At 52.6% G+C, this 13756-nt stretch overlaps 2 protein-coding genes across 6 annotated transcripts; both read left to right on the top strand.

Annotated features, from left to right (window-relative positions):
* The first annotated feature begins 12 nt into the window (after positions 1-12).
* Positions 13-5727, top strand: HORMAD1 (HORMA domain containing 1). 4 transcript variants are annotated; one of them, XM_082073085.1, is made up of 14 exons: positions 13-56; positions 463-586; positions 947-1100; positions 1375-1438; positions 1837-1873; positions 2640-2660; positions 2754-2780; positions 3368-3435; positions 3638-3789; positions 3865-4121; positions 4348-4411; positions 4754-4830; positions 5184-5267; positions 5505-5639. In XM_082073085.1, the coding sequence occupies exons 2-14, from the start codon at positions 554-556 to the stop codon at positions 5583-5585; spliced, it is 1119 nt and encodes a 372-aa protein (XP_081929211.1). In that variant the 5' UTR covers positions 13-56; positions 463-553; the 3' UTR covers positions 5586-5639. The 4 variants fall into 4 exon arrangements, 2 of the variants coding, with proteins under 2 accessions (XP_081929211.1, XP_081929210.1); XR_014186060.1 differs by lacking the exons at positions 5184-5267; positions 5505-5639 and adding an exon at positions 5681-5727 and having other exon boundaries at positions 4647-4830; XR_014186061.1 differs by lacking the exon at positions 5505-5639 and having other exon boundaries at positions 4647-4830; positions 5184-5246.
* GOLPH3L (golgi phosphoprotein 3 like) lies at positions 5686-13316 on the top strand (the record flags this gene model as incomplete). 2 transcript variants are annotated; one of them, XM_082073086.1, is made up of 5 exons in its annotated part: positions 5686-5826; positions 7562-7750; positions 10466-10597; positions 10699-10813; positions 12175-13316. In XM_082073086.1, the coding sequence occupies 5 exons, from the start codon at positions 5686-5688 to the stop codon at positions 12600-12602; spliced, it is 1005 nt and encodes a 334-aa protein (XP_081929212.1). In that variant the 3' UTR covers positions 12603-13316. The 2 variants fall into 2 exon arrangements, with proteins under 2 accessions (XP_081929212.1, XP_081929213.1); XM_082073087.1 differs by lacking the exon at positions 5686-5826 and adding an exon at positions 7000-7098.
* Positions 13317-13756: the final 440 nt, after the last annotated feature.

The following is a 13756-nucleotide window of genomic DNA, read 5'->3' as shown; positions in this document are numbered from 1 at the left end:
TGTCAGTGAGGCGGCGCGGCCCGTGGAGGCGGTGTAAGCAGAGGCGTGAGCCTTATGTGTGTTTCTTCCCCCTCCTGCGGGGTTTTACCCTCTGTTCTTGCATTGCGGCTCAGTTTATACGTGCCCTTTGTACACTGAGGAGGCAGATTGTGTTTTCTAGGGGTGACAGTGCTGGGAAGGGGCTCCTGTGGTTGTGCGGTTCTCTCAGCCATAGAGTGAGATCAGGCGGGTTTGTGGAGTCTCAGTTCCTGCTCAAACCCGCTTAATAAAGGTGTTATGCACGTTTTGGGGCATGGAAACGTTTCATTTTTAAAAGGCTTGTGGTGCTGAGGGTTAAAGGCCAGATGAAAACATGGCTCAGCAAGAAGAAGGGGGGGGTCTCATTCCCCAATACTCAGTTACTACATTTACACATACCATTCACACATAATACTACATATTAGTAATTATTAATCATTACAGAGGAAAACAGCGCCAGCCCGGAAGTGTTTCCCAAAGGCTTTGGCTGGAGATGACTTCAATGTGGGGACCCTTTGTTTAGGTTTTCTGCGAAATGGCAACGGCTCAGAAGCAGAGGAGTTGCGTGGTACGATTTCCTTGCGTGTTTTATCACAGCGTGCTCGTTGAGTTGGAAAAATGGGTGAATTTTAGCTGAAATAGCGCACCCAGGTGCTCTGCATTTATTCACCTGGAAACTACAGGCTAATTCAGTGTCATAACTATAACTATGAATAAAGATGCTTAACAGAAGACTTTGAGCTTTGTGGTCATGCATGTGTGTCCTAAAAACATCGTAACGCCAAGTATTAAGAATATGTTTAGCTTTATAAATGACAAAACCCATGCTTTCAATTAAATTAAAACATTAAGCAGGTGTTGGAGTGGATTTTAGAGCGTGCAGGTTTATTGTTGTGCGCAGAGGTTGATCTTGTCTTTTTTTCAATAGAATTTGCAGAGCGCGGTTGTGTTTCCCACCAAGATCTCCACGGAGCAGCAGTCGCTGATGCTGGTGAAGCGGCTCTTGGCCGTGGCCGTGTCCTGCATCACCTACCTCAGGGGGATCTTCCCCGAAAGCGCCTATGGAACCAGATACATGGACGGTAATGCGCTGTTTTCTTTGCAAAATCCATCCTCATAGTGTTGTTAACAGGCGTTTTTTAAAGCTACTTAGTCTTCTAAGTGCTACGCTAACGCATTCATAGTTTAATTTTGTTAGATTGCCATGGTGCTAACTCAGCAATTAAAACTCTGCTTACACCCGTCAATAATGTGAATTTCAGCTATAAACTTGTAGGGAGCGAGCTGCGCTTTCTTAGTGATGCAGTTGCATTTTGTCCTCAGTAAATACGCACGTGTCTTTTCTTATTTTTTGAGATGTCTGCGTCAAAATTCTGAGGGAAGACAAGAACTGTCCTGGCTCCACTCAGCTGGTGAAATGGTACGTTCGTTAATCACCGCGTGTATGTCTAACGCTTCCAGAGCATGGGAGTTCTGAGAGATGAGATACTGACATTCAGCTGAAGTATTTATGTACAACCTGATGAGTGAATACGTGTGTCAGGTGTTTAAAATGGTAGGTGTACAATTGTGTTATGTTCTTACTGAAAAACTGTTTTCTTATGGATTCTATTCTATTCTGCAAAGAGCTGAGGATGATTTGGTGTTACAAAGTCATTGCTTGTGTCATAACTAATACAATAGAATAACAATGTTATTTTTTGTTCTAATATATTAAGGCTAAATACAATAATTTCATTTTTGGGGCTAATTTGTTGAGTCAGAAGCAAAGCAAACAGGAATTAGCAGTAGATGGATAACGTTATTCGATTTTTGCAGGATGTTAGGGTGCTACGACGCCTTGCAGAAGAAATATGTAAGTCTTCCAGTGTCATTGAGCTATTTTAAATGCATCCAAACAGAATCACAGAATCGCCTGGGTTGGAAAAGCCCTCAGAGATCATCCAGTCCCACCCTTGGTCCAGCTCCAGCCCATTGACTAGATCATGGCACTAAGTGCCATGTCCAGTCTCAGTTTAAAACCCTCCAGGGCCGGTGAGTCCAGCACCTCCTGGGCAGCCATTCCAATCCTGACCACTCTCTCTGCACAGAATTCCTTCCTAATCTCCAGCCTCAATTTCCCCTGGCAGAGTTGAAGCCTGTGCCCCCCACATCTGCAGCTTTCCCCTCATCCACCAGGTGTGTCACTTGATCATCAAAGGAGATCAGGTTGGTGAGACAGGACCTGCCCCATCCTGAAGGTGCTGTGCGGTTGCATTCAGGATGATCTGCTCCACAGCCCTGCCCGGCACCGCGGCCAGGCTGACAGGCCTGGAGTCGCCAGGCTCAGCTTTGCAGCCCTTTTTGTGGATTGGGGACTGGTGGTTTAAGTCATGTCAAAGCAGTTGGCCACAGCGTGGGATGCACAGGCATTCCAGATAACGTTCTTTGTAAAACGCTCCAAGTCAGGGTTATGTCGGGTTTTCCTTCCGTTATTAAGTCCTTTATTAAACAGAAAAGGAGCCAAACACGAAGAGGTTTCTCTTCAAGCAGGCCCAAGTTGTCTGGTTTGGTTGGTGAGCAGAGATGAGCTACAAATACATCTAATGTTCTTTTTCTCTCTCTAATTACGCTTCCGACAGCTGAGGATGATTGTCCTGGCAGTGAGTATCTGGGCGATGGAAGGGACGTGGGTTTTAGGGAGATGCTCAGAGGAATGTACAGTTCTCACTCTGCTTTTTGTTTTAACAATACAGGTCTACACTCATCCAGAAGATCCTCAGGTAAATCTGCTGGAATATTTTACCGCCTGAACAAGGAGAGCAGGGACATAGTGAAGTGTGTATACAGGCAGTAGGGCTTAAATTCACATTAATGCACTTTAAAATGTATATCTTAAAATGCCAGATGTAAGAACTGCCGAGTGGTGAAATGCCTTTGAACGTGTAGTGTCAGGTTGTGCTCAGGCCAAAGTGTCGGCGCAGAGTTGAATCCTGTCGAGACGCGTTGGCCGAACTCTGCGTAACGAGTTGATGGGACCTTTAATTAAGTTTTAACGAACCGCTGGGGGCCACCACAGAATCACACAATGTCTGTTCCGTGTGCCAAACGTTTGCATAGGGATTGAAACCTCAGTGAATACTCTAAAAACTTCAGCTGATGTTTTGAAATATTTGATGGGGGTGACTCCTGGAAAATTACGGAGAGTTTTGTATTTGATGCCAATTCCACCCATGAATCCTGTGAATTGCTCCGGCGTTAGGAGGCTGCGCTCAGTGCACGGGAGTGGATCGGGCAGGAGTTGGGCTGTTGTTATTTAATTACTAGACAGAATCAGCAGTAGTTTAATAACGACGGGCTTTCCTTGCAGACAATTACAGAATGTTACCACTTCAAGTTCAAGTACACCCACAACGGGCCCCTCCTGGATTTCAGCAGGTGAATTTGTTCTGCTCGGTAGTTTTACCCTCCATTTACACTCTAAAAACTCCTCTTGGTGTTGCCTTTTTTAATTCTGGGTCTCCAGAGTCGTTGTATCAACATATATTTTTTTCAACATATATTTTTAGCTCAGTGAATCACGACGCTCGTATTTTTAAATATCCGCTCAAAAGATGATTCTCACTGTTCAACTTTTTAGTAAGGATAAAAGGAACGATTCCACGATCACGTGTGCAGACACCAAGAAAGCGAGTATCCTGCTCATCCGCAAGATCTACGTGCTGATGCAAAGCCTGAGCCCGCTGCCCAACGACGTCTGCCTGACCATGAAGCTGTTCTATTACGACGAAGGTAGAGTTCCGTAGAGCCCGCACCCATGGCGAGGAGCGTGTTCATGGCACCGCGCTGACCGAGCTGCTCCCGCAGTGACGCCGTCCGACTACCAGCCGCCCGGTTTCAAGGAGGGCGAGTGCGAGGGGATGGCGTTCGAGGGGGAGCCGCTGTGCCTGAACGTGGGCGAGGTGCCCACCCCCTTCCACATGCTCAAGCTCAAGGTCACGACCGAGAAACAGCGCATGGAACACGTGGACAAAAGCATCTTAAAGCACGGGGAGAACAACGTCCCGCTGCGGGAGCTCCGGGTGGACGGGGACGAGCCGGAACACGAGAACCAGGACATGAATGTAAGAGCGCAAACATTTTGTTAGTATTTTTTTACTCTTTTTTTTTTGGTAGTTTAATTAACTGCGTGCTTGCGTTAATAACGCTCAGCTGGTCGGTACATTCCACGTCCAATTATCATTCTGTTTGTTCCGCTGAGGATCCACCTTGTAAGCTCTGGCCCTAAGAACCTGAGTGCAAACCCTCTCAGTTATCTGCAGTAAGTGATAAATCCTTTTCTTGATCTAGGAAGATCCCGTCTTGGATAATAGAGTGGAAGAAAGGAATAATATCAATATTTCAGAAGCTCCAGGTAACATTTATGGAGGTTTTTTCAAGTCTCTTTGGTTTGTGCCTCTTTTTTCCTAATGTTACTAAAAGGAAACCCCAATTTTCTGACGTGGACCACTATATTCAAATTTACGTCCTATTTTCTGCATATACGTCGCTATGTCTTTATTTCCTATTGTAGCTTCGTTCTGTGAAGCACTTTGTTCACAAGTGCGCGGTTTGTGCTGAAATCCTGACCTTCATTTCATTTCCATCAGATGTGCTGAATTTAATGGGTTACATGTTGCATCCCGGGAGTCGCGGCTGGAAGAGCCGCAAGTGTGCTGTCAAAAATGGGCTTTATTGATTTTAACGCCTTTTACAGAGCCAAATTTAACTTGTGAAGAGGACGAAGAGACGAAGGCCGGAGGGAGCCAGAGCCTGTGTGTTTCTAATCCTCAGGTATGAGAACCGCGCTCTGTCGTCTTAAGCTTCTACTTGAGCTTTTGTGAAGCTTCTTCTCTACTTGGAGTGATTAATAAGTAATTAATGGTTTATTAGCAGCATTTTCAGCAGTAAAATGCCTTTACACTTCTATTTTCCAGTGTTTTTCTAAAGAAATAGCACAAGGCTGTTCCTCTGTGATGGAGTTTTCACACCGAGCAGATGGTCTGACTGTAATTAAGAGAAATGGGAACATCATTTCCATGTTTATAAACCACCGTAGCTACACGTTCTGCCTAATAGGAGTTTCTCTGCTAATCCCGACAGACCCAAACTGCTTTAAAGGTTAAAACTCTTTTCTAATTGTGTAGGTCGATCGTTTGGCGAGTAAGACGGCTGAACTTCATATGTCAGAGAGCAGGACAAGAAGCGGGAAGATATTTCAAACCAGCACTGTTAGTGCCGCTTTTTTCTCTAGTTCTTTTTATTTCTGTTCCTTTTTAAGCCTTTTTCTGTTCCAAACACCGAGTAAAACTCTAACACATTTCACATTGACAGAATGAAATTGTCACCGTTTCTAAAATTCCCATTAAACTCAACACATTTGGATTCTTAGTGTCAAAAAAACAGAGTTAAAAGCTGAGTGTGGATGTAATTAACGCAGATCCCAATTGTACCCGTTCCGTCCCCAGGTTCATCATTTTGAGCTCTCGTCCAGTCAAGATGTGCTGCCGAAAAGGAGGAAGATGAGCGAACCAAAGGAGCAGTTTTAGATAGCTGGTTCACAGTTTGTCTCCATGCAGCGTCGTTTAATGTCAATGTTCGTATTTAAGTATCTTTTTAGGCATCTTTTCTGTTCTATTTGTAGTCAAAATGGAGAGTATTTTAAGGGAAGAAAATCTGTCAAGAAAGCCCAGCTGGAGAGATGAGAATTGTCTGTTTTCAGAGGCGGTTGTGCCCGTCGGGAAGGACAGATGGACTACGGACGGGATGGACAACATTTCTGTCACAAAGGTGATTTGGGGGGATTTGACTCCCCGCTTACAACTCATTTACATCCTGATGGTGCTCATGTCACCTTCAGTACACAAACCACGACGTTTTACTGGTAATTTTGGGCTGCATTTCAAAGCTGAGGGGGACACAAAACCCCTCAAGTCTTGGTTAAATTCGGTGCTTTGTGCTCGGTTCAGGAGGGCGGTGTTAGTTATCACAATATTGCATTTTGGTTTTGCTGCTGAAACAGTTTAGGGTGGTTTGATTCTTCGCAGTTTGTCCAGACTCAAGTAAAAAACAAGCATTCTTCATACCTTTAATTACATATTTCATGCCAAAAGACAGGAATTTCTGTACAGCTGTGGTGAGACATGCATTTAATTACAAACGAAGCCACATCAGGGATCTGTTATAACGGTGTGAGATTATTTGAAGAAACCTATATGTACTTAAGATGATTGATTGCAGAGGTCAAATGCCACAGTTTCTTTTTTTTTTTAACAAATGTGTTAATCTTTCCTGTCCAACAAATGAACTGAAGCTCTTAGAGCTGCTGCTCTCTTTAGGTGGGGGATGGCAGAACACTTCTTGACATTTTTGACTTCAGAATGTCATTTTATCATTCCTCAATTAAAAACAAGGTTAATATGTAGTGTCTGTGTATGTGCTTGATGTATGTTTGGAGGCTTAAATGAAACGTGGGGAAGACTTGGGGGCTCTGGTGGTTCTGGGGCACCAAAATCGCCTCAAAACACAAAATGGCGGCAGCAGAATCACCTCAGGGCTCAAAATGGCGCCAGAATCACTTCAGGACTCAAAATGGCGGCCAGAGGGGTGGTGGGATCACCTCATGACAAGAGCTTGAGGAGCTGGAGCGAGTTCAGAGAAGGGAACAGAGCTGGGGAAGGAGGTTTAGATTGGAAATTAGGAACAATTTATTCCCCAAAGGGCTGTGGGCGTTGGAACAGGCTGCCCAGGGCAGTGCTGGAGTTGCCATCCCTGGCGGGGCTGGACAGACGGACATGAGGGACACGGGTTTGTGCCAAGGGGGGTTATGGTTGGACTCGAGGGGCTTTTCCAAAGGCTGATCCACCATCTCTGGGCCGTCTGAGGAAAAGCTGAACAAGCCGGGGTTGTTCGGGGAGAAAAAGGAGGAGCAGAAGGAGGAAGAGGAGGAGAAGGAGGCGGAGAGGAGGAGGAAGGGCAGGAGGGAATCCCGCCCACCCGCGGAAGCTTTTCCTCTCCCGGCCCCAAGTTTGATCGCAAGGAAGTGAGAGGGGAGATTTTGGGGTAAGATCGGCAAAAACACAAACCTGGGTTTTATTTCTCAGCCCCGAAACTCCGGGGGGGGGGGGGGCGGGGGCCGGCCACGATTTTCCCTCCCCTTTTGCCGTTTTTGAATACTTTCGCACAGGGAAGAAGTTGTGAGGTGGTGTTCGTGGGGTGGGGTGCGGGTTGGCAGCCCAGGGGTGCGAACCGGGGGGTGTCAGTTGCTCAAGGGGCTGCAGGGGGGAGGAAGATGCTCCTTCTTCATCATCACCCCGGGACGCTGCCCGGCGTCCCCTGTCCCCACCTCAGCTTCATCATGGGGTTCCCTGGACCCGCCATCGCCGCCTTCGGCAACAAACTCTTGTACAGGGCGAGCCAAAACCCCGGGTGGAAGGCGCGCGTGTCCCTTGTTCTGCGCCTCCCGGGGTTGGTGTCTCGGTGTCCGTGGTGTCCAGGAGCCGTGATTCTGGTCCCCTCGCCGCAGGAGGACATGACGACGCTGACGCGCCGGGGCCGCCGCGCCGAGGCCGGGCAGGGCTCGGACAAGAAGCCGGACGGCGAGGACTCGGCGGCTGCGGACAGGGAGCTGGGCGAGGACAACAGCGACGGCTCCAAAGACATGCGGCTGACGCTGATGGAGGAGGTGCTGCTGCTGGGGCTGAAGGACAAGGAGGTGAGAACGCGGCCCCGCGGGTTCGAGGAGGCATCGTACGAGTTGCTCTGGAGCCTCTTCGCAAAGCTCGGTGCAAACCGCCTTCATCTGTAGCTTAAGCTGAGCTGTGGAGGCCACAAACTGTGACCCGACAGCTCTGCCATGGGGACGGTCAGAGGCAACAGGTACCTTAGAGAACCACAGGATCGTTTTGGATGGAATAGAGCTTTAAAATCGTGGAGTCCAAGCGTTAACCCAACGCTGGCCCTGAGAACCTCATCTCTGTATTTCAACCCCTCCAGGGATGGTGACTCCAGCACTGCCCTGGGCAGCCTGTTCAATGCCCCACAGCCCTTTGGGGAGAAATCACCCCAAATTTCTACCCTCAACCTCCCCTGGCGCAACTTGAGGCCGTTTCCTCTGCTCCTGGCGCTTGTTCCTGGGGAGCAGAGCCCGACCCCCCCGGCTCCAAGCTCCGTTCGGGCCGTTCAGAGAGCACAAGGTCTCCCCTCAGCTCCTGTTCTCCACTTTGCTAAGCACGGATGCGCGAAGCATCCGGGGCACTTCTGGGGATGATGATGGCACAAGAGAACCTTAAACCCGGGGATTTTAGCTCTGTTTTTTAGCGCCCTTCCCGGCAGCCTGCGGAAAAGAGACGCTGTGGGCGTCAAAGCCGCGGTTGATGGGCCACCTGCTCCTCATCCGCTTCTCTGGGCTGAAATTACCCCCCGGGGAGGTACCTGAACTGTTTTATTTTATTTAGTGTCTCGTAGGGCCCTGCTGCCGCTCGGCTCCCGCAGCCCCGCTGTGCGAGCGCCGGAGCTCGTACCTGCGCCGCTGGCGAAGCCGGGCAGCCCTGAGCCAGGCAGGAAGCAGCAGGAGATGTTCTCTTTGCGGAACATCACGCACGTCATTCCGGAGCAAATATTTGAGAGCGGACGGCGCGGTCCGCTCCCCTCTGCGCTGGCTTCGGTGTCCTCGCCTTGGGTAACGCATTCCTGGGAACGGCCCCGCAGCCTCCAGGAACCCAGGAGCGCACAATAGAGGGAAAAACAAACACTTTTCATTATTTCCCGCCCTGCTCTGCCGCATTCCTGCGTCCCAGCAGGCAGGACAAGGGCAGCGCTCCCAGCCCTTGGGTTCCCCAGCGCTCGTGCTTTGGTGGTTGGAAGAAACCATGACAATTTTTGCCAAATCCGACGAGCTCGCAGCATAACTTCATTATTTTAACTTCTGATCTAGCAGGACGTGGCTGCAAACTGGCCTGGCGTCTCAAACCGGCCTGACTCCACAAGTTACAGTTAACCCAGAAGCTTTTGATTCCTTTATTTCAGACCCTTTATCATTTTAACCCCCAGCCCGGTGAATGGAACCGTGCGTTCACCTCCACACCTTTTTCTGGAGAACTTGTTCCTAAAGGATTTGTGCAAATCAAACCAGCGTGGAGCTCGGCAGGGCAGGGATGAAAGGTTCCTTTGTCTTTCTTCACAAGGAAACGAAGAAAGCAAATAAAGACCTATATTTCATTTATGGTTCTCTGTGCTACGCAAGCCGAGCAACCCAGTGTCCGTGTGCACTGAATAAACACGCTGGGGATACGATTTTGCCTATGGGGACTGTGAAACGTCCCGCGCAGGAGCGCTGTGTGTTCTCAGCCGTTGTTTTCCCTTTGGAAAAGGTTTAAGGTGTTTCGCTGGTGGCTTTTAAACCTGCAGTTTCTGTCCCCTTGGTGGCTGACCCCTCTCATCCTCTTCTTCCTCTGTCTTCTCTTCCCCGGACTGAAAAAACGAGGGACAAGTGATAGGACCAGAGGAAACGGCCTCAGGTTGCACCGGGGGAGGTTGAGGTTGTTAATTTGGGGTGATTTCTCCCCAAAGGGCTGTGGGCGTTGGAACAGGCTGCCCAGGGCAGTGCTGGAGTCACCATCCTGGAGGGGTTAAAACACACAGATGAGGTTCTCAGGGACACGGGTGGATTAACTCTTGGACTTGATGATTTTCAAGCTCTTTTCCAACCCTGTGGTTCCCCGTTTGCAGCCCCCCCGCAGCAGCCGTGTCCCCCCGATGTCCCCCCGATGTCCCCTCGTCGCCAGGACCTTGTCCAGGAAAAGGACCCATTTTTTCCTCATTCTCGCTCTGATTTTTTACGGCGCGTTGGGCGGCTGTGGGTGCAGCAGGAGCCGGCCCCGGTTGCGCAATGGTACAGGGAGGGGTTGGTCGGAGCTGCCGCTGCCGCTCACCTGGCCAGGAAAATCCCTTTTCTCCTTTTCGAGAGCCCAGCGCGGGGACACAGAGTGTGAGGGGCTGGAAGGGCCGCAGAGCTGGGGCTGCTCAGCTGGAGCAGAGGAGCTGAGAGGGACCCACGATGGGATCGATACCCCAGGGTGGGCGGCAGAGGACGCACCAGGTTGTTCGGTGCTGCCCAGTGACAGGACGAGGGGCAACGGGCACAGACTGGAACACGGGGGTTTCCCCCCAACACGAGGAGGAACTCGGGTGGTTTGAGGTGCTGGAGCCTGGAGCAGCTGCCCAGAGCGGTTTGGAGTCTCCTTCTCCAGGGACGTTCAAACCGCATGGATGTGACCCTGTGCCACCCGCTCTGGTGACCCCGGGCTGGGGGATCTCCAGAGGTCCCTCCAACCCCAACCAGGCTGGGGTTCTGTCACCAGCGTTTGGGGACTCAGCAGAGCTCCTCTCATCTTTCTTCACCCCTTTGTGTCTGTCCTGTCCCTCCCAGGGCTACACGTCCTTCTGGAACGACTGCATCTCCTCGGGCCTGCGCGGGGGGATCCTCATCGAGCTGGCCCTGCGCGGCCGCATCTGCCTGGAGCCGCTGTCCCTGAGGAAGAAGAGGCTGCTGGAGAGGAAGGTGATGCTGACCGAGGAGCTGGTGGCTCCCGGAGGCTCCGGGGTTGGTGCCGTCCCCTCGGTCCCGCTTGACGCCGCGTTTTCCACTTTCGTCCCTTCCAGGTGCTCTTGAAGTCGGACGCGCCCACCGGCGACGTCTTGCTGGACGAGACCCTGCGGCACATCAAGGCCACGGAGCCGGCGGAGACGGTGCAGACCTGGATCGAGCTGCTGACGGGTACGGGCCGGGTAGAGACACCGTCTTGGGGCTGCGGCCCTGCTGCCTGTCCCCATGGCCAAAGAGTCACAGATGGTTTGGGTTGAAGGGACGTTTAAAGCCCCCCAGTGCCCCCCCTGCCATGACAGGGACCTCGTCACCAGCTCAGGGTGCTCAGAGCCCCGTCCAGCCTGGCCTGGGATGTCTCAGGGATGGTTCAGCCACCACCTCTCTGGGTACCTGGGCCAGGCTCTCACCACCCTCAGGGCAACAATTTCATTATATCCAGCCTCAATCTCTGCTCCTTTAGTTTAAAACCATCGCCCCTTGTCCTGTCACCCACTCAAAAGCCTGTCCCCATCTTTTAAGTCCAGAAAGGCCACAATAAGGTCTCCCCGGAGCTTCTCTTCTCAGCTGAACACCCCAACTCTCCCAGCAGGGCCGTCCCATCCTCAGTCACTTCCATGTCCCTCCTCTGTCCCCTCTCCGTCACTTCCCTGGCGATGGGCACAACACCAACAGCAGGAGGTGGCTCAATGTGGGGACGGTTTTCTGTTTTATTTTTCCTACTGGAAGCTCATGGGAAGACTCGGACCTTGCTCCCCATTGCCTCTTCTATTTCATGATGAGTCTTCACCGAGTCTGGGGTCCAAAGTCCTGGGAGGAAGGAGGTTCCCAAAGGGACGTGCCCTGGGCTGTGGGTCAGAGTCCGGCCAAGGGGCAGAAACAGCTCCTGCAGCGGGGACAAGCGCTGGGAGCAGCCGGGGCAACCGGGGCCTGGTGTTGGTGACAGCGGATGAACGTGAGCCAAGGGGCCACCAGCGCCCTGGTTGTACCGGCACCGTGTGGCCACCAGGGCAGCGACCGTCCCTGTGCTGGGCACTGGGGAGAACAAACCGCGAATCCGGGGGGCAGTTTTGGGCCATCACCTGAGGGCTCAAAATGGCGGCACCAGAATCACCTCAGGGCTCAAAATGGCACCAGAATCACCTCAGGGCTCAAAATGGCGCCAGAATCACCTCAGGGCTCAAAATGGCGGCACCAGAATCACCTCAGGGCTCAACATGGTGGCCCCAGGGGTGGTGGGATCACCTCATGACAAGAAAGAGCTTGAGGAGCTGGAGCGAGTTGAGAGAAGGGAATGGAGCTGGGGAAGGGGCTGGAGAAGGAGGTTGAGGTTGTTAATTTGGGGTAATTTCTCCCCAAAGGGCTGTGGGTGTTGGAACAGGCTGCCCAGGGCAGTGCTGGAGTCGCCATCCCTGGAGGGGTTAAACACACAGATGAGGTTCTCAGGACATGGGTGGGTTAATGATTGGACTCCACGATCTTGAGGGGCTTTTCCAACCCAAAACGACCCAATTACTCACTGATTCTCCCCACAGGAGAGACCTGGAACCCCTTCAAGCTGCAGTACCAGCTGCGCAACGTCCGCGAGCGCGTCGCCAAGGCGCTGGTGGAGAAAGGCATCCTGACCACCGAGAAGCAGAACTTCCTGCTGTTCGACATGACCACCCACCCCGTCAGCAACGCCACCGAGAAGCAGCGCCTGGTCAGGAGGCTCCAGGAGAGCGTCCTGGAGCGCTGGGTCAACGACCCGCGCCGCATGGAGCGGCGGACGCTGGCGCTGCTGGTGCTGGCCCACTCCTCCGACGTCCTGGAGAACATTTTCGCCAGCTTGGCCGACGACAAGTACGACGTGGCCATGAACAGGACCAAGGACCTTCTGGACGCCGACCCCGAGGTGGAAGCCGCCAAAGCCAGTGGTGCTGAGATGATCTGGGCCGTCCTGGCGGCTTTTAATAAGTCCTAAGAAAGCCGGTGATCCCACAAAACAAAGAATTTTGGGGATGTTTGGGGATGGATTTCCCGCAGCTCAGCTCGGGGGGCCCGGCGGTGGCTGGTGGGGCGGGAACCGAGCGGCAGAAATGGGCCAAATCGGGGCAGAAACGGGGCTGCGGAGCTGCCTGGTTGTCCCCATGGGTCCCACTCGCGGGTCTTGGCTTTGAGCCGCTTGGTGGCGCAGGTGACGTGTCCTGGGGCGGGGGACAGGTTTGGGGGTGTCCAGTGACGCTGGGATTGTGTCACCTTCGAGGAGCAGCTCTGCAAAGCCCGTAGAGCCCTGTCCTGGGCCGTGTCCCCTCCCCGGCACTGTCCCCCCCGGCTGTGTCCCCAGGGCTGTGTCACCCCCGGCTGTGTCCCCTGGGCACTGTCACCCCCGGCTGTGTCCCCAGGGCTGTGTCACCCCCGGCTGTGTCCCCTGGGCACTGTCACCCCCGGCTGTGTCCCCTGGGCTGTGTCACCCCCGGCTGTGTCCCCTGGGCACTGTCACCCCCGGCTGTGTCCCCAGGGCTCTGTCCCCCCCGGGCTGTGCCCTGTCACACACTCTCTAGTAAGAGGAAAAATTTAACTGTGACTTTATATATATATTTTTTAATTATTCCCCCACTGCTTAAATCATTTTGATGTATTTTTTCTGTATTTTAACGTATTTCTCGGTATTTAAACCTATTTCTCTGTATTTAAACCTGTTTCTCTGGGTGTCTGAATCCGCCGTCTAAATCCAGCCGCCCCGTGGAACGGCGGGGTTTGCACTTTGGGGGTGTCCCCTGTGTCCCCAAGGTGCTGGTGGCACTTGTGTCACCAAGACTCGTCAGCCTGGGGGTGGCCCCAGCTGCTGCCCCTCGCCCCGCACGCGGTGACGTGCCCCGGGGTGTCACCAACTGTCCCCTCCCTGCGTGGCCCGGGACTGGGGGACACCCGTGGTGTCCCCGGGGGTGTCCCGGGGGTGTCCCCGGGGTGGCTGGTCCCGCTCCCGCACCGGGCGGGGTCAGGGGCGCTGCAGCCCCGCCCTTCGCTCCGCCCACATTGCGCTGCCTCACTTCCCATTGGCGGTTCCAACTCCTCCCACCCCCCGGCGGGCGATGATTGGTCAAGTGTGACGTCACCGCGACCGCCTCCCTGTGC

This window comes from Streptopelia decaocto (assembly GCF_964273445.1).
Source record: "Streptopelia decaocto genome assembly, chromosome: 26".
Lineage (NCBI taxonomy): Eukaryota > Metazoa > Chordata > Aves > Columbiformes > Columbidae > Streptopelia > Streptopelia decaocto.
The sequence above is the reverse complement of the archived record's forward strand: the minus strand, read 5'-3'. Positions and strand labels throughout refer to the sequence as shown.